The sequence below is a fragment of the Lissotriton helveticus genome, chromosome 2_1, assembly GCF_964261635.1.
Source record: "Lissotriton helveticus chromosome 2_1, aLisHel1.1, whole genome shotgun sequence".
In the NCBI taxonomy this organism is placed as follows: Eukaryota; Metazoa; Chordata; class Amphibia; order Caudata; family Salamandridae; genus Lissotriton; species Lissotriton helveticus.
The window spans coordinates 63,318,430-63,343,632 of NC_136059.1; the positions used below are offsets into that span (position 1 = coordinate 63,318,430).

Here is a 25,203-nt window from a genome sequence, read left to right on the forward strand (position 1 = left end):
ATAACCAACAACAGCTCAAGATTTTAGCAAGCTCATTGGAAGTAGATAGTGTGGTCATTACCCTGAAGTGACAGAAGTGACAGAAAGTGAACATGTTGAGCCTTATAAAAGTCACAAATAAACAATTCGAAAAATAAATAAGGGGCAATTTATTAAGGCAGAGAGAGGAAGGGAGAAGCAAATCAAGAGAACGCAAGTCCACTTACCCTGCCATGATGGCTCCAACATCAGCAACAAACCACTCAGGGGAGTTAAAACCCAGGATCCCGACACCATGAAATCGCTCCAGACCCAGCTATAAAACCAAACAAAAAGAGGTACAATATTAAATATAGTTTATAGCACTGTACTATGGGTGCATCATCTGGTCTATTGCACTGAATCTATATTGTTTGCATTTGTATATCTAGTGGCAGGTTCATGGCAGCCATGTTAGTTTTGATGCACATCTTGAGAAATTTCTGAAATTCATAATTTTGTTAGATATTTCTTCTACCTGTATTAAGACACTTGGTAAGAGCATTTGACTCCCTTTTAAATTCCTATGAAGACCAGAGTTTCATCCAAGGGGCTTATTTACAATAAGCTTGTGCTGCTGGTGTGTCACTTTTATGACACACCAGCGGCACTTTCTTTGCTCCATATTTACAAAGTGACACATCTAGGCAGATGCGTTACTTTTGGTTGTACACCGGTTTGATACTTCATCTGCTGGGCTGCATTAATCAAATGTAAGGCAGGCATTTCCTTCTATTTTCTGTTGTAAAACCGATGCTGCAGTATTTATGAGTCCTAGGAAAAGTGACGCAGCATTGGTAAGTATCACGTACAGACTGCAATGCGTCAAAATTACTGCTCCTAAAAAAACAAGGCTTAAGAATGACACAATGTCTGCGGGATAGGTTTTCTACCCATTTTAATTCACCTAAAACATTGTAATTAGTTATTACATCACCTACTCTCAACTAGTAGTTGGCGCACACATGCAATTCAATTTATAAGCTTTATTCGACATTTTGTCATAAAAGCATTCACCTAACCCTATACAATAAATACTACTTATAAAAATACTTCTAAAAATACACATTAAACATTTGATGTCGAATAAACGTAATAAAAGATCGTAAAATTACAACACATTATTACAGTTTAAGAAACACATTTCATAGGTTTAAAAACATACAGTTTGTTGCAATAGAACAATTTATGGATATACATAATTTCATTATAATACAGTAGCCAATAATGAACGGGTACGAATTAACCACGACCATGCCAAATACTTTGCTACACCAACCACATACAATGTTGTACAATCAGATTCCAGTATCCTAAGGGCTTCCGCTTGGCTTCGGGTTCCCAACTTTAGGCACACCGGTTTTAACCACTTACGTCTGGGGGCCAAATACAGTGGGCAACAAAACAAAAAATGGGAGATGTGTCTCAATTTCCCCAATGCAATAGTGACAATGTTCATCCCATATCTGGGACCAATGCTTCTTAAACGCATTTAGTGGTAATGTACCAATACGAAATTGGAAATACAGTTTTCTATCATACGGTTTTTCAATTAGGTCCCAAAAACATTCGTATGATGGGTACATTTTTAAGTTTAAAAAGCGAGATGTTAACGTTACACTTGTACTGTCACTAAATATTGCAAGATATATCATCTCCCAATAAAGATCTTTTAGCTTTTCCTTTGAGGGGAAGCAGGTTGGATCATTGTTGTCCCATAGGTGGCCCAATTTCAGTTCTGTAAGTAGGCCCCGCAACTCCCTTAGCCATGGGATAGTATGGAAGCGGTCGAATTTGATGACATCCATCAATGCTGCTGCATAGTGGCCTAACTCAGGGGTCACCATAATTCGCCTCCAATACAGGAGGGGCCGCAGCCTCGCTATATCCACAACTGATTTTCTACCCAAATCTAATTTTAACGGGATCATTGGGGTACTTTGGGGGACCATTGTAACCCCTCTTAGGAACCTATTTTCCGCTCTGCCCAGATCGCTCAAGTTTGAGAAACCCCATAATTCAGAGCCATATAAACAAGCCCCCAGGACCTTCATAGAGTAAATTTCCATGACACAATTCAAAGGCTTTGTCAGAGAAGTGCGGTGTTTTAGCGAAATAGCACCTGATAACTGTCTAAATTTTAGAAGGGTTGTAGTTATGTGGTGTTTCCAGCTCATGTTTTCTTGCAGAGTGATACCTAGGTATGTAAAGGAGTCCACTCTTTCTAAGGGTGTTCCTTTGTATTTTATTACACCCTTAAACGAGGACTGTTGATTAAGGCACATAAATTTCGTTTTGGTGGTATTTAGTTCTAGGCCCTTATCATCACAATATACACCAAAGGCATCAACTACTTTTTGTAACCCACTAGGGGTGCGGGAAAGTAATAATGTATCGTCCGCAAACATGAGAACTGGTACACGGGAGCCGGCTATTACAGGGGCGTCACTAGCAATCTTCTCTAGATGTTCAACAATACCATTTATATAAATGGAGAAGAGGGTTGGGGCTAGGACACATCCTTGCCGCACCCCACGTTCAACCGGGAAGGAATCAGTTACCTCTCCTTGTTTGCCCCATCTTATCCTTGCGAAATTATTTTCATGTAGGCGAACGAGGAGTGTAAGCAATTCCTTTTTTATGCCTGCATCCGCCAAGGTCTGCCAAAGTTTTTCCCTAGGGACTAAATCAAAAGCGGCTTTTAAATCTACAAAAACTGCATACAATGTCCCCTTCTTCAGGGTAACGTTTCTCCAATAAATTGTTAAAAAATGGAGAACTTGGTCAACGCTACTGGTTAGAGGCCTAAACCCAGCTTGATAAGGTGACAAGATGTTATCTGCGTCGATCCATTGCTGCAGTTTATTTTGGACTAATCGACCCATTAGCTTTTGCGCTGTATCAATTAAACTAATGGGTCTATAGTTTTTAGCCAGGGAACGGTCACCTTTTTTATATATGGGAATTATTTCTGCTCCCTTCCATGAGGCAGGGACTTCCCCTCCCATAGCCACTGCATTGGCCAACATTGTAAAGTAGGTGCACCAGGACTTCCGGTCAGATAGGAAAATATCAGCCGGGATACCATCCATACCTGGTGCTTTCCCCCCTGCTATACAGTCTAATACAACACTCACATCCCCCTCAACAAATAGTGGTGTTTTGTAGTAGACTTGTAGAGGAAGGTTGACATTATTAAACATATGATTACGGGCATACTGTGGTTGAAAGTATTCTATCCAGCTGTTCTTTGCAACATTATTAACAGGCTGGGATGCTATGCCACCCTTTGCCCATTTCACTGAGGCCCAAAAGCGCTTTGAATCCTTGGAGGCACAGATCTCCTTAAGTTCTTGCCAACAATCCTCGTCCCAACGCTTTTTAGCCGATTTTTGAACCTGCCTATACTGATTCCTCGCCAGCCTTACTGCTTCAGGCCTTCCTAGTCTTAATTCCTTCCCGAGATTATCTCGAGCTGCCCTGCAATTCTTATCATACCACCCCCTAGTGTCTTGTGGTTTCTTCATTTTACTTACGGGGATTTTTTTCCGGAAGAAACTTTGGATTGTGGTAAAAAATATATCATGGGCAGTCATCATGTAGTTGATAAAGTTAGTCTGTCCAAAATGGGACTTAATTTTAGCAACTTCACCCACTACTACTTTCTTTAGAGTCTCTATTTTAGCGAGATCTTCTAAGAGCATGCTCCACTTCAGGTAACGGGAGTTATTGGAGCATACTAGGTCCTGTGTGACCATGTGATCCTCTCTAGGATGGTCAAATACTTCATTGTAAGTATGTAGTGTCAGGCACAATGGATTGTGGTCGCTTTCAATCTTAGCCTTCACTTCCATATCCTCCAATTTATCCCAGAGCCTTACATCTAGGAGTATATAATCTATCCTGCTTGCCGATCTACCATTATCAAAGGTATTTTTCCCCCTACAATCGGACACTGTCCGGCCGTTCACTGCTCTAAGTCCTCGTGAGAGACAAAAACTTTTCAGTTGTATTGCTACCGTGCTCCAAGTCTTGATTACAGGAATATCTAGTTGGGGTATACCCCACTTGGAGTCCTCATCTTCAGCCAGGACTTTATCCTCCTCGCCCAGGGGCTCGAAGGTGGTATTGAAATCCCCGCCTATTATTATGTGAGAGGGGTCTGGTAGCTGTTCAATATTGTTCTCAAGGCACGATAGGGTCTCTGATGATTTACCCCTTGCTACTCCCCTTGAATACAAATTAAACAAGGCTAGTTGATGACCATTTTGCCAGGAGAAATCAAGTGCCAAAATATCGTTTGAGGGAATAGACCTTTGCTTAACCGAACAGTTCAGGGTTTGGCGTACCCAAATTAACAGGCCCCCCGAGGGACGTCCCACTCTATTACTAGTTGCCGGGATGAAGAAATTTAAATACCCTTGCCTAAAAATTGGGATAATCGACCAAGTTTCTTGGAACATGATGATATCGTACTGATTAATAAAATCCCCCCAGTCGGGAATATTTAGCTTATTAGCTATTCCGGCTATGTTCCATGAAATGATTAGTAGTTTTGGTTTAGCCTGCTGGGAGTACGTCTGGGCAATGTCGGGAATGATCAGTGTTTCTGCAGGATCTACTCCTAGTATTACATTTTCGTTCAATCTCGATAATGACTCAACTTCCTCCCATGATTTTTCCTCATCCACCTGGGCTCGGCTTTGTTCTTCCATATCGGAAGTACAAGATTCAACTGGAACCGGTGTGGATTCATCTAACATGGCAATCTTAGCACGGCCTCGGCCCGTCCACCCATTCAGGGTAGTAGAAGAAACATATGCGAGTCAATCACACTCATTCAGATCCGTTAACACAGAGTAATGATTATCCAAGCTTAGCCCCCACTCACATGCTGGATTGATTCTAGCCCTACTATTTCCCACTACTGTCCATTTAGTTCTTAATATACTCGACTTTGCTACTAGACCCCTTCTACTGTAGAAGAAATCCAGTGTCAGTGGAACTATTTCAGCTGTCCTACGTTGTGGAGGAAGAATATTCCGTAGGACATCGGGCAGAACATCGGGGCCCTTAAAGTTCAAGACCACACAATCCCCTTGAAATTTCTTTGGCTTAGTACCTATCCACCTAACTCTTCTTGCTGTAAGCAGATCGTCTGATAGTTTTTCCTTACCCCAGGGGGATATGTGCATATTACTACTCAACCACTGGAGAGCCTTATTTCTTAACGAGTCAGGGGATTCGATCTGACCAGTTTTGAGCAAGGGTGTGTTAGCTAGTACTAAAATAAGGGGCGAGGCTTCAACAATTAGTTCAACTGGGGCAGATTCTGGGTTTAGGGTCTCAGGGATACTGTTGCCCATTAGTTGGGCTGACTCATAAGGAAGATTCATACCAGGGTTAGTATCATTCCTGGGGCTAGCATGTTGGACATGGTCTGAAGAAGCTTGAGAACCAGCATTCTTGGTCACCCCTGTTGTTCTTCCCACAGTCTCCATTTGGTCAATTTTTGAAGCAACTAGATTTGGTATTTCACCCACCTCCTCATTAGTTTTCTTTAGCAGGGATTCTAGCTTGTTGACCTTAGTAACTAATTGGTCAACCTTTGATATGAGGGGTTTCATTAAACCTAGTAGTTTAGACTCTAGTGTGCCCATGAGCTTAATTAAAAGGATATCCTCCCCATCTTCATTTTCGTACTCCTCTTCCCGTATCCCATCCTCTTTCTTTCTTTTTGCTCGTCTGGGTGGGGTTGCGGGTTTATTTTTAGAAGAGCGTAAGCCACCTCTTCTAGGTGGCGCCTTAGTGATCCCTTTTTTTGCTCTCGGGGCAGGGACAGGTGTTGGGGAGGTAATGGTTTCTATAACTGCCTCCTCAATTGACACAGATTTGTCTTGGTCATCTAAGTTGATCAGATCTGTAAAGGGGTCAGATTGATGGTCCATTGTAGTCATTGAACCATTAATTTCTAAATGCTCAATTAAGACTTCACTAGGGTCGGAGACAATAAGATCATCAGTTGCAGGCTGGGACACCCCTGATTGATTGATTTGGGCACAGGGTGGCGAATCCCCCGTACCTAGGGAGGTCCTCCGGTTATTATTAATTTTTGTTACTACCTGGACTAGGTAGTTGTGCATGGTATTAGCCGGAGTAACAGGCGTTTTTTGTTTAGACATGATGTACAGACAATAGTTCACAACCAGGCCCCAGCAATGGGTAACTAACAATAGGCCAGTCACACAATAGATGTTAAATTAGTTTACCTTGCCACTAGTCAATTTAAAGGTTGGGAGTTAGAGGAATGGCCCAGTCCAGTCTCTCACAGTCTAGAACGGGCTAAAACGGGCCCGCCCTTGGCCCGGGCTTCGCCCGGCGTCCCGCGAGACGGGGGTGATGCGCTATTTGAGCGCCTCCTGGCGCGCTGATGACGCTGGTGACGCGGCGTGCGCCGCTAAGCCTCCTGGGAAATGGAGTTCCCTCGACCGCGCTCCTCTCGGTCACCACTAACTCCCAAGTGGCAGTGGAGTCGGGCAACACGAGGCGGGAGGCGGGAGGGCAAGGCAACAAACAGCGAGGACTTTCTCCTGGGCTTCAACGACTCCAAGGACACAGCAGCGTTTTTAGTTGTGTGGATTCCCCCCCTCGACCGGGGTGATGCGCTATTTGAGCGCCTCCTGGCGCGCTGATGACGCTGGTGACGCGGCGTGCGCCGCTAAGCCTCCTGGGAAATGGAGTTCCCTCGACCGCGCTCCTCTCGGTCACCACTAACTCCCAGGTGGCAGTGGAGTCGGGCAACACGAGGCGGGAGGCGGGAGGGCAAGGCAACAAACAGCGAGGACTTTCTCCTGGGCTTCAACGACTCCAAGGACACAGCAGCGTTTTTAGTTGTGTGGATTCCCCCCCTCGACCGGGGTGATGCGCTATTTGAGCGCCTCCTGGCGCGCTGATGACGCTGGTGACGCGGCGTGCGCCGCTAAGCCTCCTGGGAAATGGAGTTCCCTCGACCGCGCTCCTCTCGGTCACCACTAACTCCCAGGTGGCAGTGGAGTCGGGCAACACGAGGCGGGAGGCGGGAGGGCAAGGCAACAAACAGCGAGGACTTTCTCCTGGGCTTCAACGACTCCAAGGACACAGCAGCGTTTTTAGTTGTGTGGATTCCCCCCCTCGACCGGGGTGATGCGCTATTTGAGCGCCTCCTGGCGCGCTGATGACGCTGGTGACGCGGCGTGCGCCGCTAAGCCTCCTGGGAAATGGAGTTCCCTCGACCGCGCTCCTCTCGGTCACCACTAACTCCCAGGTGGCAGTGGAGTCGGGCAACACGAGGCGGGAGGCGGGAGGGCAAGGCAACAAACAGCGAGGACTTTCTCCTGGGCTTCAACGACTCCAAGGACACAGCAGCGTTTTTAGTTGTGTGGATTCCCCCCCTCGACCGGGGTGATGCGCTATTTGAGCGCCTCCTGGCGCGCTGATGACGCTGGTGACGCGGCGTGCGCCGCTAAGCCTCCTGGGAAATGGAGTTCCCTCGACCGCGCTCCTCTCGGTCACCACTAACTCCCAGGTGGCAGTGGAGTCGGGCAACACGAGGCGGGAGGCGGGAGGGCAAGGCAACAAACAGCGAGGACTTTCTCCTGGGCTTCAACGACTCCAAGGACACAGCAGCGTTTTTAGTTGTGTGGATTCCCATGATGTTTGGCCACTTGAGCAACCTGACACAGAGGTTAGTGTACACATAAGGTAAATAACATAGGGCCTGTCACATTGCATCACTTTACTTATATGTATCCACTCAAATTACTGTTTCACTCAATGTTCAAACATACTTGGGCATCTTATACATTAGTTGAATATGCCCACTGTAATGTGACGCATAGCCATTCTTCATACTTGGATGGTTTACATCCAGGATGTATGGTAATGTGTCCCATGTGACTTTACCACCATTACACACTTCACAATTTTTCTGACACAATGAGCCATTTGTGTCAGTTACAAACAATGCATGTCCTCTGATTTTGACGCAGAGCTGAAATTGAGCATGTTGTAAGCATAACTTCAGCTATACATCTCGGGCCTCATTTATGAAAAGTGACGCATCGCCGCATTAAATCAGCGATGCGTCACTTTTCACTGCGCCCTCCTTGCGACACCAATGATGCGTCATATTACAGTATGACGCATCATGGCGCAAGAAGCTACAGATACGTCAGTATTTCTGACGTATCTGTATGGCGCAAAAGTGACGCATTGCTGGAGTGTGTCACAAAAGTGACGCAACTCCAACAATGTGTCCTTTCACATGGAAAATCCCATGTGAAAGGGCCTGCGTCAGTCTTACGCCTGCTGGTAGGGAAGCATAAGAAATTGAAGCATTTCTGTCCTAGAAGTGGCACAGTGAAATCTCATAGATTTCACTGTGTCACTTCTATGACCCTTTCTTGTGTCAGAACGCCCCCCCTGCATACATTATTCCTGGCACTGGTATAATGTAGTGCAGGGGTTTACAAAGTGTCGCATCTACCTAGATGCGTCACTTTGTAAATATGGTGCAACAAGGCACATTTTTTACGCTGCTGGTGCGTCACAAAAAGTGACACACCGGCGGCGTAAAAGTAAAGCACGGCCTCATAAATGAGGCCCCACTTTTCTAGCCACTGCGTCACTGTCTGCTGTGCCAACCCTCCTTACCAGTGCATCTGTTTTGATTCAACTCATGCTTGTTTCTTACGACATTGTGCGCCGTATTGTGAATAGTGCATCAATGGCAATAATAATGACTTAACATGGGTTGTGGCAGTGATATGTTAGTTCTTGTTCATGAGTCGCATGTATATTTTTGCATGATCAGCAGCACCAATGTAAATGCTCCTGCTTAGTACCAATTTGTTTGCCCATAGTGAAAATGTCCCTTTCCTTGGGGAGTTTGGCTTTACTCCCACCTTTCTTTGGGGGAGTGGGACTCCTTGTCCTCCTCTCACATAGGAACAGGAGTTCCTCTTGCTCCTGATAGTAGTAAATCTCATACATGCTCAAAGGTGATAAAAGTTCCCATGATGATGCCAAGTACCCAGAACCTTACTCTGGAACATCGAGTCTCCATCTACAGTTGTATACTGAACAAACACACAAAGAAATCTTGGTGAAAAGGTCTTTTAAGAGTGCCTAGCCAACTTTCATGAGTTAGACAAGTATTTTTGAACTCTTAAATGTGGATACTTGCCTGTGTAATCCTGACACACACAATAATAGATTTGTGAATCAGGGCAACCATGTTAAATGAAATGGATGGACGTTCAAGAGATGTCAGGAAGATACAAAGGTCCACCATGTTTCCAATGAGATTACCATGAATTCATGGGACTGACCTGTGATCTTCTCCAGTGTAATAATCTTTCTTTTCTTTTTCAAGTGAAGAGAACCAACTGAGGGTGACAAATTTGAACTGGGTATTTTTCTACCCAATTGCACAATATTTTCTCTATCGCAACATTACATTATGGGAAAAAAGTTGCACAAGTTAGCTGCTCAAGATTGGCTCAAGAAGAATATGTTTATCAGTAAGCTATCTTCTGCAACCAGTTTATTGCTAACAGACAGTAACACAAAATTGTGCAATGCAAAGCATCACACATTTTGAAAATTTTGCATGACATAATTAAAACTTTTCATGGGCAAAGCCAGGAGAAGGCAATTGTAACAGATGGGTTCTGCCCATTTAATCCCTCTTAACCTTTTGCTTTTGACTATCTGGTTGTTTGACTTTTACTGTGAGCGAGTCTGAATAACTGATTCTCACTCATGATAAATTATTAAAAGATGGACTGAGAGTGCTAACTGCTACTGTATGCATTTTAGGATAATGCCACTTTTGCACAACTATGGTAAGAGTCTCTATGTTGGTTATACAGGAACACATGCCTACCTGTGTGAGCACACATGTGCAGATTGCATGTGCGAGACAACAATGTTGCATGGTCAGGGTATGTGCACCGGAACAGTGTTGTGAAAGGGACGCTTCAAGGATTGGTCTTGAGCTGGGGTAGGCCTTACTATGTTTGTGGGTATTTATAGATTTTGTCTGCAGTGCTTCCTGGAAGTCTGTGGTGTTAGACAGAATGACATATTATGGACATATTCTACACCACTGGGTCTGGTGAGGTATAACTGATAGGATAAACATGCATTCCGAGTGAAGATCTGCAGTTCTTTTCATTATTTTTTCACACCTGTTGACATTTTGAAAATGTTCATACTTTGATGGCTCAGTTAATTTTCCAGGCCATTGGACTCCCTATTGGGCCAAGTTAATTTTCAAAAACTTCCACACACAATAGAGCAATTAACAGTGCATTGGTGGGAAATAAATCTGCATTGATTAATTATATCCTCACACTGAACCTGAGTTGAGAATGCCCACACCCACAGAAACAAGAGAAAGGGCAGTCCCTGTGTATCCTAACACAGGAGGAGCTTCCTTTTTGAAGTTTTGGTGGGAAGGGAACAGGGTACTGGGTGAAGTGGGGGTGAAGCTGAGGCTCCAGGAGAAGGTCTTTCCATTGACCACTGTAAGTAGCCATCTTAAAATGTCCCAGGATTCTGTGCAGAAGGGTTAGACAGGGTCGAGTCAGGATGTGGCACCTTAGGATTTGCCAGAGATCCCTGATTTCTACAATGTGCAACCCCTACATAAGGGTTAGACTGATGATAAGACACTGTACCTGGCAGCAGCAGTGTTGAAAGAATGCCTAGCTAGCAGGAAAAAACACCCAATGCCTTGTAATGGATGGACCCAAAGACTTTAACTCTGGCTGACCCCCAAGACTTTGATGGGTCATCCCAGTGCCTGTGGCAATGGGCCCCTTTATAACCTCTGGAACAGTTGGGGGAATGGGCCTGCTGGGGAACCCTGGATATTTCCACTGGGACTTTTGTGGCCTGGCCTTTGATTCTGCTGACACACAGGTGCCCTTCAAGAAGTCAGGAGGCTGTGAGACCTGGTAAATGCACCAAAGAGGGTGTTCAGCTTACTGGCTATTGTAGGACTGTGTAGGATATGCCCAAAGAAGATGACAGGACAATGTGCCTGCAAGGGGAACATTAAGAGAGGTTTTTCAATAAAATAGTAATTTCTCTATATTGAATGTCACAGAGTGTAGGCACATAGAATTAATTTGAAGACAGGAAGTCAAATCATTGAGCAACTTAATTAATCAAAAACTATCTAAATTTCAACTGGTTGATGGACTTGAAAAGCTGGAGAAATGACACTGTCAAGTTGCTTGTGAACTTCCTTGCTAACCTCTTATAAGCCACAAACAACAGTGAGTTTAGACTAGACTGTGAACTTTGGTGGCCATATTGAATGAACACTTCTCAACTAAATTCTGACCTGGAGCGGCCAATCTGAAAAGATCCACTATTTAGTGTTATGGCCTCCACTGAATTAATCAAATATGAGCAGTTGGCTAAGATAGCAGGTTACTTATGCACGCTTCTGTTTATAGGCTCCCAAAGGTGAGAAAAGCAGTAAATCGTGACCAGAACACCAACCTGAGTGGCCATATTTGATGAACATATTTTCATTTTTAATGGCTGTATCTACACTATATTATAACTCTAAAATAACCCTTGCACCCCTAAGCCTAAACCCACCCTTAACCCTAAAATTACCCCTGCCATCCCAAAAACCCAAACCCATCCTGAATACTAAAATTACCCCAGACACCCCAAAATCCAAACCCAAGCCCACCCTGAATGCCAAAATTAACCCTGACACCCCAAACACCATACCCACCCTGAACCCCAAAGTGTCCCCTGGCACCCCAAAACCTAAATCCACCCTAAACGCTAAAATTACCCCAGGCACCCCAAAACCCATGCCCACCTTGAACCCTAAAATTAACCTTGGCACCCTAAAATCTATACACCTATACCCCAAAACCCAAACCCACCCTAAACCCTACTTACTTTATACTTACATGAAAAACACATATGCCTTTACCATTCATGCACTACAATTAAATTTGTTGTAAAGACATTGTGGTAAAAGCATATGCATTGTAACGCCATGCGTTGTAATGGCATTGAGTTGTAGTGGTAGTTGAGTTGTTCGAACCTCGTTGTAATGACAACGCGTTGTAACATCTGCATTGTAAAGGATGCTTCCTGCATGCATGTGGTAGGAGATGTGTGTGAGTTTGAATATTTCAGTTAGGGGCTCCATGTATAGATTAAACAATGTTGGGGAGAGAGTAGAACCTTGGGGTACACAAATTGTACAGAGCATGGTTGATTAGAATGCACTGAGATCGGTTGTGAAGGGGAAAGGAGAACTATTATAGCACAGTACCAGCGAGGCCCATCCTGTGTTCTAATCGGTTCAAAAGGGTATCATGATTAACCGTGTTGAACACTGCCTACCGGTCAAGTAGGATTAGTAGGCAAGGTTCATTCTGGTCTAGTGAGTGTAGGGCATCATGAACAATGTGGAACAGGGCCTTTTTGGTGCTATGACCCTGTCGGAAGCCACATTGGCATTAGTAGAAGAGTTGGAATTGTTCAATGTGATTGCGAAGCCGTACGTGCATGCATTTTTCTAAGAGTTTGGCTTGCATTTCGATGCTGGAGATGGGGCGATTATGTTAGGGTCAGACTGGTCGCAGTTGTTTTTCTTGTATAGGAGTAACCTGGCCACTTTTGAGGCAGTCTGGTATGGAAACATTGGGTGAGTGCAGCATTGATAACCAATGTCCATCAAGGCAGTAGGAAGTTAATGGACACATTGAGGAGTTTAGTGGGAAGATGATTGTTGAAGTGGTTGGAGTATATCAGAGAGGTCAGAAGCTTTAAGATATCATCTTTATTGAAGGTTTTAAGGCTAGACTAGGGGGCATTGTTTTTGCAGGTGCCGGGGGTTCTGAAGCATTCTCCCTGGAGGGGTGGAGTGGGGTGTAATGGGGGGTCACATTGTAGAAGTTTCAAAGCATGCTGGCTATCGGTGGTGATTAGCATGGTTTTCTCAGCAAAGAAGGAGGCAAAGATATTGCTGTGAGGTAGTGATTTGTTGTTTGAGGATGGGGTATTCCTTTTGAGCATCATTTGGTTTTTAATGATTTCGAACACATTTCTTTGATTGATTCATAGCTGTGCCAAGTTGGTTTTGGAAGAATGCTGCTTCGGTGTCCTGATGTGAGGGTGTGTGTCTCCATGCTCTTTCTGCCAGTCTGAGGTGTCTGTGTGCTTTGTTTAGGTTACATTTGAACCAGGGTTGGATCTTTTAGATCCAACCCTGGTTCAAATGGCCATGGTGACCCAGACTTTTGACATGGAATTGGTGTAGTGTTCAGTAAGATCATGAGTGTCATACATAGAGGAGAGCAGCAGCAAGATCTCGCTGCTAAGAGGCAACATAGTGAAGGAACTAATGGTGTGGGTATATCAGACCTAAAATTTGGCTTTTACAGGTTGACCCTTGGTGGTAATTGCCCTTTTGGAAATGAGGAAGGTGGTGCAGTAGTGGTCGGTCAAGTCCTAAAGTAGGATAGATTGAATGTGTATGGTGTTCTCTTTTCAGATTACTAAATCTAAGGTGGCTCTACTGATATGGGTCGGGCTGGTGCAGCTTTGGATAAGATTGAGGTCCTGAAGGAAGGATTTGAAACAGTTTACAAGAGAGTTGCTGGAGTTGTTACAGTGAATTTTGAAGTCGCCAAGAGAAATCTGGTTGTTATGTTCATCAATATTAAAGCATCTAATCACCATGATCTTTTCCATGAACATGTAATTATCTCTTGGTGGGTGGTAAAACATGTGAAAAAACAGAGTGGTCAGTTTTGGTGATGCTGATTCTAAGGTATTCGCAGGAAGTCAGTGACCAAGCCTGTGATTGTTTCAATGATAATGTGGACCTGTATATACATGATAGGCCACCCCCTGAGTGGCCTGGTCAGTGTGGTCTGAAAGTGTCAAGACTTGCGGATGAGGATTCGTTCAGCAAAGTTTCAGTTAGTCTAAGAATGTCAAGGTCAAGGTTAAGTATGAGATCAGCTAAGTCCTCAGCATGTTTCACAGCTGAATGAAAATTGAGATAAGAGCATTTAAGGGATGTTTTGGAGGTAGTCATAGAAGTATGAGAGATAGGAACTTGTTTGAGATTTGCTTTGTTCATATACCTAGTCCTTTGGTGGGGTACCCTGAGAGGGTGATTGCTAATAGTCTAACATGTTAATGTAGGTGTAACATGTTCGGCCAGGGTATGTTTATAAGTGTCTAGGATGCAGAGTATGTCATAGTTCGATAACTGTCTGGCTAGTCTATTGGGTAGGGAGGAAGGGCTGTGATTCAGTGTAGAACTTCAGCAAGATTGAGTAACCATGGATTAGGCAGGGTTATTAGCAGAGTAGCAATTGGGGGTTTGAGTGTTGTTAGTATGGGGGTGAGTCGTATGAGCATTCTACTTACGTTCAAGGTTAGAGGTGATATGAGCTAATTTAAGGATGTCCACCATAGTCAGCTGCAGTTCAGATTTTATAGCACAGAGTAAGTGTAGTGACTCTAAATATTTTGCTGGCTGGGGAAGCACTATATTGTAGGAAGCTGGCCGAGTCAGGGCAGTTGGAAGAGCTGGCGCAGGTGGGGTCCACAATCGGAGCGGAGCCTTGGTAACAGTTGGTTTGGTGCAATCACAATCCTGGTAATGGTTGGGTTGTTAAGGGTGGTTGATGTGGTGATCCTGTTGATTAGAGTGTTGGATCAGGGGTCGGTTGGAAAATGGGAAGTCATGGTGCTGGGTTGTTGTTGACCTGGGAGGTGTAGTGTTGGGCTGCAGTGATACCCATCGATAAATGGGTGTTTGCAGGTGGGGAATGGGCGGTGGGGTGGTAGAGATGAGATTGTCTTATGGAGATGAGTCAGAGTGGAGTTGTAAGGGTGCAAGTGGGGCAAAGGCTCTGTTTAATTTGTTTTTGAGGTAGGAGAAAATATCCGCAAAGAGTTCCAGGTTGTGGTCTGAAGATTGGATGAGCATGGTGCCATTGTTGTATACTGAGACGGTGGCAAATGCATTTTTACAGCACACAGTGTGCTATAGTAAGATTATTGCTGTGAGGAGTTTTCTTAGTTTTGATGGTGTTAAATGAAGAAGATAGGGTTTATCTGAATTGAGCATGTCAATTGGTGAAGACGATTAGGTAATTCAGAAGGGAACTCCTGTTATAGCAGATGTAGTGGTCGACGATAAGCGATTGCTCATGGGGTGTTTTATGAGGTTGCAAGAGTAGTTTAAGAGTGATTTCCTGCAGGGCATTGTAGGGGGTTCAACTTACTGGCATGCAGAGAAACCATGTTGGGTGATGTGGGTAGGAGGGAGCTTAGAAGACACGAAGGGAGCCTCATCAAGATGGATGCCCTCATGGGAGCAAGAGTGAGCACTGCTGAGTGCTGATGTAGGGGATCCTTCTCCAACTATGTTATCAAGACCTTTCAAATGGTCTTAATGTCCCATTTGGAGTCTATTCCCAGTAGGTGTCAGAAAGCAAAAAAAAGTTTTGGTGACCGTTTGGGTGCAGGGATGGAAGAACAGAGTTGAATGATGAAAACATTATGAAGGTACAATGTAAATATAGGTGAGGTGCTTTTCACGACAAGGGCAGCAGCTGCTGGGGGTAAAAAAACTAGAAATTTGAGGGAGTCAAGTAGATTCCGCTCTGACTAGGAACGATACATCAAGGTGACAAGCGCAAGGCTCGTATATATTTGACACACATCCTACAGGATTTTATCTTCACCGCCACCAGAAGTCATACAGAGTAGATGCTTAACACAGCTATATTGCTGGCTGACATTATTCAGGCCCAGGCCACAAGTCTATAAGATGTGTAGAGTATATATTCTACTGTTTTAATGGAGTTGTCTCAGGTTAGGTATAGTGCATTGGAACATATTTCAGGAGGCAAACATGCAAATGAGCCACATGAGACAGAGAATTCTATTGAAAAGATAAAGGTAATACATACAAAATATAAAGCATTTGAATTATCAGATCATATGAGTCATAGCCACATATAGCTAAACAGGCATATGCCCAGGATCATGGATCAATAACATAATGGGGAAGGTCCAAAGAGATTTCTCCATAGAATGGATATCAGAAATGTAGCAGTACAATACAGCACCTACAGGATGTAGAGAATCCGCAGGAATAAGGGTTCAGGATCGGGTGGTGGGTAAACAGAGATGAAGTAGGGATGAGGTCTCACTCCCCTACCTTTGATCAATCCCAGGGAACAAACGAGTGAGGTAGCAGTGGGAAGGAGCAGTATGCAACCAGCTCAGTTGCAAGGGACAGCCCTTGAAACAAGGGGTGGGTCGGGTCGGTGAGGACGGTCAGTTCCTCACTGAAAGGGTTGTCTCCTTCCACACAATGCTTAAACGCCCCAGAGATCACAGCAGTGAGGGGGCTAAGCTTCGAACAGCAGCTTCAATGTTGCACGCGGCATGGTGGAGACACTTGAAGAGGCCATAAGAGCTGAATTAAAAGAGGCTCGCTGCACAGGGCGGCGCTGGAAGTGAGAGGTAGGCCATTTTAGAGCTGCTGAAATTCAGTTGAGGCAAATTTGGTTAGGGGTGCAAGACAACGACATGATCACGGAGAGGGTGAGGGATAGTTGGATCCCCTCACTTTAGTCAAATGGCAGGCTGCTTCTTCAAGAGCCAAACGGTCCAGTTATTGGGTGGGTGTGAGGGGTTTAGTGCTTGTAGCACTGGCAAACCCGCAGTCAAACCCACCAGACTAAGGATCAATCAAGGTCATACGCAAGCGAGAGCCAACTGCCTCAACTTGGCTCACTCTCGGGTGCTCACCTCAAGCTTGACCTAGCCAGATCGAGGCAAGCATCGTGAACAGTCTAGAAGCAAGGACACGGGCTCTGCTTGAATATTAAGCTATTCAAAGTGTTCAAAGGTGTAAGTGACAGTGACATCTACTGAGCTGGGGCTTCAGAGACCAGCTAATGCAGAGATATTCACTAAAAAGTGATCCCAAGCCAGGGAGTCTCTTACAGGGCGACCTGCTTATAGCATCTTTGCATATCTAGATTACTTGAATGTTCTTTAACAAGGAGAAATTAGGAAATACATTATAAAGTACAATTACTGCAAAATCTGGCAGCTCACACTCATATGTACCCACGCCACATACCCATTGGCAAGACACCCCCTAGGGAAATAAGCACAGTTAACAGAATAATAACATAATAAAAACATATCTATTACCAGCCAACGGTTCGCATGTGGTAGACTATAGTGTTGGTAGAAAGAGGTATATCTGCTGTAAATGTACAGATATTCACTACGGGCCTGATTCACAAAGGTAAGCTTAGACCAAAAATCTAAGTTTAGACCTAAAATGCAAGGTTAGATCTAAAGTCTAACTTTACTCTACTACTAAAGTTATACTTTTGACCTAAGTTTAGACCTGAAGTCTCACTTTATTACTACTAAAGTTAGACTTTTGGTCTAAGTTAGACTTTTGGTCAAAACTTAGACTTCAGGTCTAAACTTAGACTTTTGGTGTAAGTTTATCTTTGTGAATCAGGCCCAGTATGTTCTTCCATTTACTCTGTTTATCTGAATGTATCACATCAAATGTCTAGATACAGCTAATGACTCATGATTCGCTGTATTCTGATTAATATGATACTAGATATTAAAGGCAGATTCAGTCACCTGTTGATCAGTAGCAAACTGAAGATATCTGAGGTAAGGATTCCTAGCTTTATTTACCATTTAATCCACACTGGTGTTAAATCGCATAGTTTGGACTGACCTTCAGGAAGCTCTTGGCTGCTGCCCGGCACTGCTGGTAGTACTGCAGGTATGTTGTGGTCTTCCAGCACCCATCTCTCTTCACTGCCATTGCCGGATGATTGCCATAATACTGGACAGTGTCCTGAAACATTTGGACAGTGGTGACTGGTAGTTCAGAGGCTGGTCCCATCTCTTCCATGCGCAGCCTCACCACCCCATCCCTTGCGGTTGTCCAGAGGATGTCAGCTGGAGCCACGTACAAACCATCAGGGTCTTTCTTCCTCTCAAAGACACACGCAGAATGGTCTTCTGTTAGGCAGAGCATCATGCAATATTCAAGAAACGAATGGGAGACTTGTTACACTGATTGAAACTTGCAAATTATGTTGAACATGGGCTTACAATTAACTTTATAAAACAAACCATTGACACATTGAAAGATTCAGTGGATTTCTAAATAAAGAAAGTAGTTTGAGAGTAGCACCACTCATCTATGTAGTAGGCATTTTCAATCCCTTCAGAAAATCATGTTACAGTATCTTTAATTTCGGATCAGCAGTTTCCATCACTGCTCACATCCACAGACCATCATGTGACAATCAGTCCATGATTCAATTGGGATCCTGTTAAACCCCAACTTACATAGGACTCACAACTAAAATAGGCCATCATTTCATTGTACCTGGAATTCACAATCATGATAAAGTCTGCACTTTAACAGTTCCTGGCATAGATATTGATCAAGTCATACCAGACAAAATTTAGATGAAATTTAACAAATGAAAGGCCCATTAAATTCTGGGACATGCAATGTCACCTGTGGGGTTTGAGGAGAACTGGTAGAAGACCTACCTGAAATGTGCTGCTGGGTCAATCCAAACACTGCACCTGCAACAGAAATAAAAGAAGGACTTTTCATTTTACAGGAAGCACAAACAACACAGACACATAAGAAAGACAGGCACATGAGGCAGGGATAAGGAGGAAAGGAGGAGAAAGCGAAGAGCGACTCACGGGAAGAAGAAGTAGAAAAAGCCACCCAGAGCATGTCACAGAGACAGCACGGGGATAGCATTCCAAGAGGACATATGCCACAACCAGGAAAGCCAACAAAATCTCTTGGAAAGACCTGTTATATGGCCACTTAGGCTTGGACAAAAACACCACCATTTTACATGCTCACGTTTAAAGATGACATCTTTCTTGAATGTTGACACACATTTGCTTGCATGCCTATATGGGATCATATTCTCTGAAATGGCTTTGTTACATACATATTTCATCATAGGCATATTCTCAGAGCCTTGAACATTCTGTAACAGGTCTAAGCTCACTGCGTAAAATATTGATGTTTTTTATTTTCTGCTCAGTGACAGCTCAGCAAGGGTAGAATAAATAATGACAGCCTGACTGGGGCATCAACATGATAATAAGTATACAACATAACTCCTTTGTGTGGGGACAAGAATACTTCACTGACGCTGTTGAGGTTGCCCCGTGCCAGAATTTCAGCCCAGCTTAACCCTGTCAACCTCCTGAGAAAGATGGTGTCCAGCTCTGCACTAAGATGGGCTCCCAGATGAAACATACCAGCAGGTAACTAGGCAGTCGGATCACCCTAAGGGATTCTGGCAGATTCACTAACCTAGACTCACTAGCAAAGGGAACACTAGGTAGAAGTGTTACTATACTTATATGCAAGTATAAAATCCATGTAACAGCACAATGATTGAAGAATTAATTTTCGTTATCATGCTTGCGTTGATGATAACTCTGTTTTGTTTCCATCTATTAAAAAGTGGCTAAACCTAAAGCAGGTTTGCCACATGCTCATGTCATACACACATTACGCCAGCAATGTATAGGAATACACATTACAGGGAATTCACTGGCTGATGAAGCCGCAAAAGCAGCAGAACATTATGAAGGGTGCCACTGCTTTACATAGTGGTATCCCCTTACCGAAAGGTTTTCCAACAAAATACTCCTACCAGTTAAGCACACAAAACATTCCATATGTGCAACTTCTGAGAAAAAGGTGATAGAGTAATACCTAACTCAGAACGTCTTAAAGATTTGTTGTACCTCGGCACTCTACTGGTTTTATTTGACAAGTATATCTGATGGCCGCTTTATGGTAAGTCATGTAATACCAGACAAGCTTGTATATAAAACAGCATCATAATTGTTATTCCAGAATAAAAAAGAAAACGTCATAAAATTCTGTATATAGTCTTGTTCTATTTAATATTCCTTCAGTTCAAAACATTCCGTGAAATCAAATACATTGAAGATCTGGACATTATGCCAAGAGTTCAAAGAACAGACTGTACATAAAGTATTAGCAGTACATATAGTACGTAGAATGTTGTCAATACACGTGATGTTCACATTGGATTCACAATATTTCTGAATCTTTGAGCACTACAGAGCGACACAAAAGTGACAGCCACGTTGGGAGTCCTAGTCCTAGGACCCTCCAGATCGTGATGGTGGAAAAACAGCCGATGACAGCCGACACGTGTTTCGTTACTTATTATGTAACTTTCTCAAGGCTGTAAAGCAATAAATAGAAAGATGTAGTGCTTAACACACACTATTTCATGTTAGCTTGAGTAGCTTTCTGTGTAGTAGAATATAGAACAAATAGGAAGTCGCATATATAGATGTTCCCTTATGGTGCACAGGAAGGAAGAAAAGTCTTATGGAAAAAAGGGGTGATCCCAAGAAACTAGATACTTGTATGGTGATGTTCTATTTAAGAGAGTGCTTAGCAAAGAAAAAGAGAGTAAAAGATGCAATCATGGAATTGAGAATGAGAGAACCTTAACTCCCAAAGGCAACATTTCCAAAATGTGGGATAGACATGCATACCAAAGTTCGTGGGGTATTTCGAGAGAATCATGTTTATCTACCTCACTCTTGATATGTTGGCGTGGTGAGTATACTGTATCACTGTATATTGGCTCTGTGCGATGAAAACAGAAAAATACAGAGGAGGCATATTAGGAATTTAGGGCCAGATGTAGGTAAATTTTATTTTACCACCTCTTAAATACCGCATCATACCGACTCGGTATTTAAGAAGTGGTAAAATAAAAGTACCGAGATGTAGGTAAATGCAGATGTGCATTTACCGATTCGGAAACAATCTGTATTTACCGATGCGGTAAATACCGACCGGTAAATGCCCATGCATTCCTATGGACTTTGACACCCTCTAGCACCCCCAAAACGGGTTTGGGTGCCATGTGGCAGGCATACCTGCCCTAAGGGCAGGTCTGCCTGTCATATGGCACAGGTGTGCATGCACACATGTGCATGCACACCAGAATCGGTATTTTACCATCAAATAGTATTTGATGGTAAAATACCGATTTTTTAATGCTTGTGGGACTCAGAAGAGTCCAACCTACATATCAATTGTCCCTATTCCTTAAAAATACCGACTCGGTATTTTACATAATCGGTAAATTTACCTATCGGTAAATTTACCGAGTCTGTAAAATACAGGGCCCTACATCTCAAATTGCATTTACCGGTCGGTAACGGCCGAATTCGGCCGTTACCGACCGGTAAATGCCTACCTACATCTGGCCCATAGTCTCATCCTTAATGATTATCAGTAGGTATTCTGTAACTATGACAGATGAATCCTACAATAGTACCTGGTAATTTGTAGGTCACTAAGACAGCTATCCTCAAGATATATAGGATGCGTTGTATTGTATGGCGTAGTTACATTGAAACCGTCCAGTGACCTAAAGGCATAATATTATGAACAAATGTTTTGCTCAGAAAATGTCAGTAATTTTTGGAAGGGAAGCAGCCCTGTAGAAGACCTCAAAAATCCTTTGAACAAAGGACATGATTTAGTTAAAAAGGAGAGCTTGATGATCATATAGTTGTTATCGATGTCATTCCTACAAAAAAAAAGGAGATATGTTCAAATTAATCTAATGACCATTTTTAAATCGTAAATATTCAAATGGTGCTGTTTGGCATGCAACGATTTGTATAGCTCTGCTTTTTAACTAAATCATGTCCTTTGTTCTACAGAGAGTCTCCTGTTAGAAATCACCTCTACTAGGTGATTTAGAAGTCGAATATGGGGCGGAACCTAAATGACTATTGCACAAGGTACACGCCCCATCTTCCTTTAGATGTTATCAAACGCAACTCTTGTGGTATCATTTCAAAGGATTTTTGCAGTCTTCTACAGGGCTGCTTCCCTTCCAAAAACTACTGACATTTTCCAAGCAAAACATTTGTTTATAATATTATGCCTTTAGGTCACAGGACGGTTTTGATGTAACTATGCCATACAATACAACGCATCCTATATATCTTAAGGATAGCTGTCTTAGTGACCTACAAATTACCAGGTACTATTGTAGGATTCATCTGTCATAGTTACAGAATACCTACTGATAATCATTAAGGATGAGACTATATTCCTAATATGCCTCCTCTGTATTTTTCAGTTTTCATTGCACAGAGCCAATATACAGTGATAAAGTATACTGACCACGCCAACATATCAAGAGTGAGGTAGATAAACTTGATTCTCTCGAAATACCCCACAAATTTTGGTATGCATGTCTATCCCACGTTTTGGAAACTTTGCCTTTGGGATTTAAGGTTCTCTCATTCTCAATTCCATTATTGCGTCTTTTACTCTCTTTTTCTTTGCTAAGCACTCTCTTAAATAGAACATCACCATACAAGTATCTAGTTTCTTGGGATCACCCCTTTTTTCCATATGACTTTTCTTCCTTCCTGTGCACCATAAGGGAACATCTATATATGTGACTTCCTATTTGTTCTATATTCTACTACAAGGAAAGCAACTTTATGTACTGAAGCTAACATGAACTAGTGTGTGTTAAGCGCTACATCTTTCCGATTAATTGCTTTACAGCCTTGAGAAAGTTACATAATAAGTAACGAAACACGTGTCGGCTGTCACCGGCTGTTTTTCCACCATCACGATCTGGAGGGTCCTAGGACTAGGACTCCCAACGTGGCTATCACTTTTGTGTAGCTCTGTAGTGTTCAAAGATTCAGTAATATTGTGAATCCAATGTGAACATCACGTGTTTTGCCAACATTCTATGTACTATTTGTACTGCTAATACTTTATGTACAGTCTGTTCTTTGAACTCTTGGCATAATGCCCAGATCTTCAATGTATTTGATTTCACAGAATGTTTTGAACTGAACGAATATTAAATAGAACAAGACTATATATTGAATTTCTTGATGTTCTCTTTTCGATTCTGGAATAACAATTATGATGCTGTTTTATATGCAAGCTTGTCTGGTATTACATGACTTACCATAAAGCGGCCATCAGATATACACGTCTGAATAAAAACAAGAAAATTGCGAATAGCTTAAATAAAATCAGTAGAGTACCGAGGTACAACAAATCTTTCAGACATTTTACATTAGGTATATTTTACCTGATGACCTGACATCCTCAGTAGTGGGATGTCCTTGATACCTTGATTGGCACCGTAATTTCTGCATATCTCAAATAAAAAGGAATACAATTTTGTACAGTCAGGTAGAATTTGAGGTGCGACTTGTATAAACCACCACTACCATCCTGTGATATTGTCTAGTTCCATTGGTAGTCAGCACTCGGTTCTTTGCATTGCAAGCCAACACTAACCCCACAGTAGTATATTTTACAAACCAATCTCTGCTGTGTTGATATATTCTTAATTGGGAAATCCAGTCCGAGTTTAAGAGGGCCACCTATGATGGTGAGAGGGATAAAATATTTTCTGAATTACTCACTGGAGTAACCAATAAACCTTCTGCACAACAAAAAAGCAGTGAACAGGAAGGCCTAAAGCAGAAGTTCAACAAACTAGAACGATTTAAAAAACAAGAACTGTCCAGGTGGAGGGACGCGACCACCATAAAGAGATACCTGGACATTCGACAAATACCAAGGGGATTAACGGTTATAATATTTCCTCCCTTTGAGGATTTAGATCCAGACCTTCTGCAAGAATGGGAGGAACTAATTCTTACTTCGTCATACAAAATGATGGACCTACTAATCCGTCACGCAGAACGAAAAAGAACCAAGTTGTTGAGTGACATTGCACAACTTGAATTGGAGATAAAAAATCTAAACATGCCTCAACCAACTGAAAAAACTATGCAATACTGAAAGACATCCTAAGTGGTTACCAGTTATACATTAAGGACAAAAATATGAGGAAGTTTAAATGTGATGACACAGACTATAGAAATGAGAGAGTGTTTACTTTCGCAAAGAAATTTGATGAAGTTAGAACCAAACAAATGGCCAAAAATGTGACAACTAATCCACCCACTATGACAACATCTACTAGTGACTCAGATATCTCCAGTGTCCAAAGTGATAATAGTACTACAACAGAAGCAGAACCCTTGACTTCTGCAACCAACCCAGATTTGGCTACTTCTTTGTCTTTTTTAGACGAAATGAATCGCTTCCGCTTAGGTTCCAGGAATACGTACAAGCGGGACGCCCCAAGAAAACCAGAAGGGGTGGGAGGTGGAACAGGCATCAGAGAAGGGGCTATGAACATCAGATCTGCGTCAGATTTTCAAAACTGAAGTAAATATTGATGACAATGTGGCTGTTTGTATAAATGATGTCAATATTGTAAATCTATTGTAAATCTATAGAATGTTGTGCTCAACGATAATGACAAAAAAGTTCTAACTAAAGGTCTTGGCTTCTGCCCTACTGCAAGACCAGGCTTTGTGAACATACATGTGGATGTATTCAAATTTGTGAGAAAAGCAACATAAAAAAAATTATTTGAAGAAAATCCGACTCTTAATATACCTGTTAACACAATTGTACCATTGAGCAATAACTCAATTAGTGATGTACAGAACATTTATGTATTATTGTCTATAAGTGATGATTCTTTGACTATGTCTGATACACTTAAAGACTTAGGGGTGGTAACGGATTTGAACACAGACAGTGGGTTTACACTAAAATCTGTTTATGTGCCTAATCTCCAATCTGACAACATGATAGATGCGTTAAATAGAGCAGTCACACAGGATCTATACATTTTGGAAGACCAACTTAGAGACAGCCATAAACCCTATAGATACAACCTTACTAAACAAGAACATTTGGTACTTACAAAATTGTCGAAAAATCCAGAACTGATTATAAAAGAAGCCGATACGGGTGGAAATATAGTACTGATGAAAGATGATGACTACATCAGTGAAATAGATCGGCAATTACAGGACCAACAAGCCTACTGTAAATTGACCACTAATCCCTTGAAAAGAATCGGTGATCTTATACAATCTAAACTAAAAGTCTGGCAAGAACATGGGCTCCTCTCT

General features: G+C 42.6%; 1 protein-coding gene across 1 annotated transcript in view; it reads right to left on the reverse strand.

Annotated features, from left to right (window-relative positions):
• LOC144817709 (long-chain-fatty-acid--CoA ligase ACSBG2-like) overlaps positions 1-25,203 on the reverse strand; it is a 443,613-nt gene that overhangs the window by 321,699 nt on the left and 96,711 nt on the right. The window contains exons 2-4 of the mRNA XM_078674471.1: positions 18,679-18,714; positions 17,846-18,135; positions 207-295 (exon numbers count right to left, since the gene is read on the reverse strand). Of these exons, the coding sequence (XP_078530597.1) occupies positions 207-295; positions 17,846-18,135; positions 18,679-18,714 (415 nt within the window). The remainder of the gene's footprint in view (positions 1-206; positions 296-17,845; positions 18,136-18,678; positions 18,715-25,203) is intronic.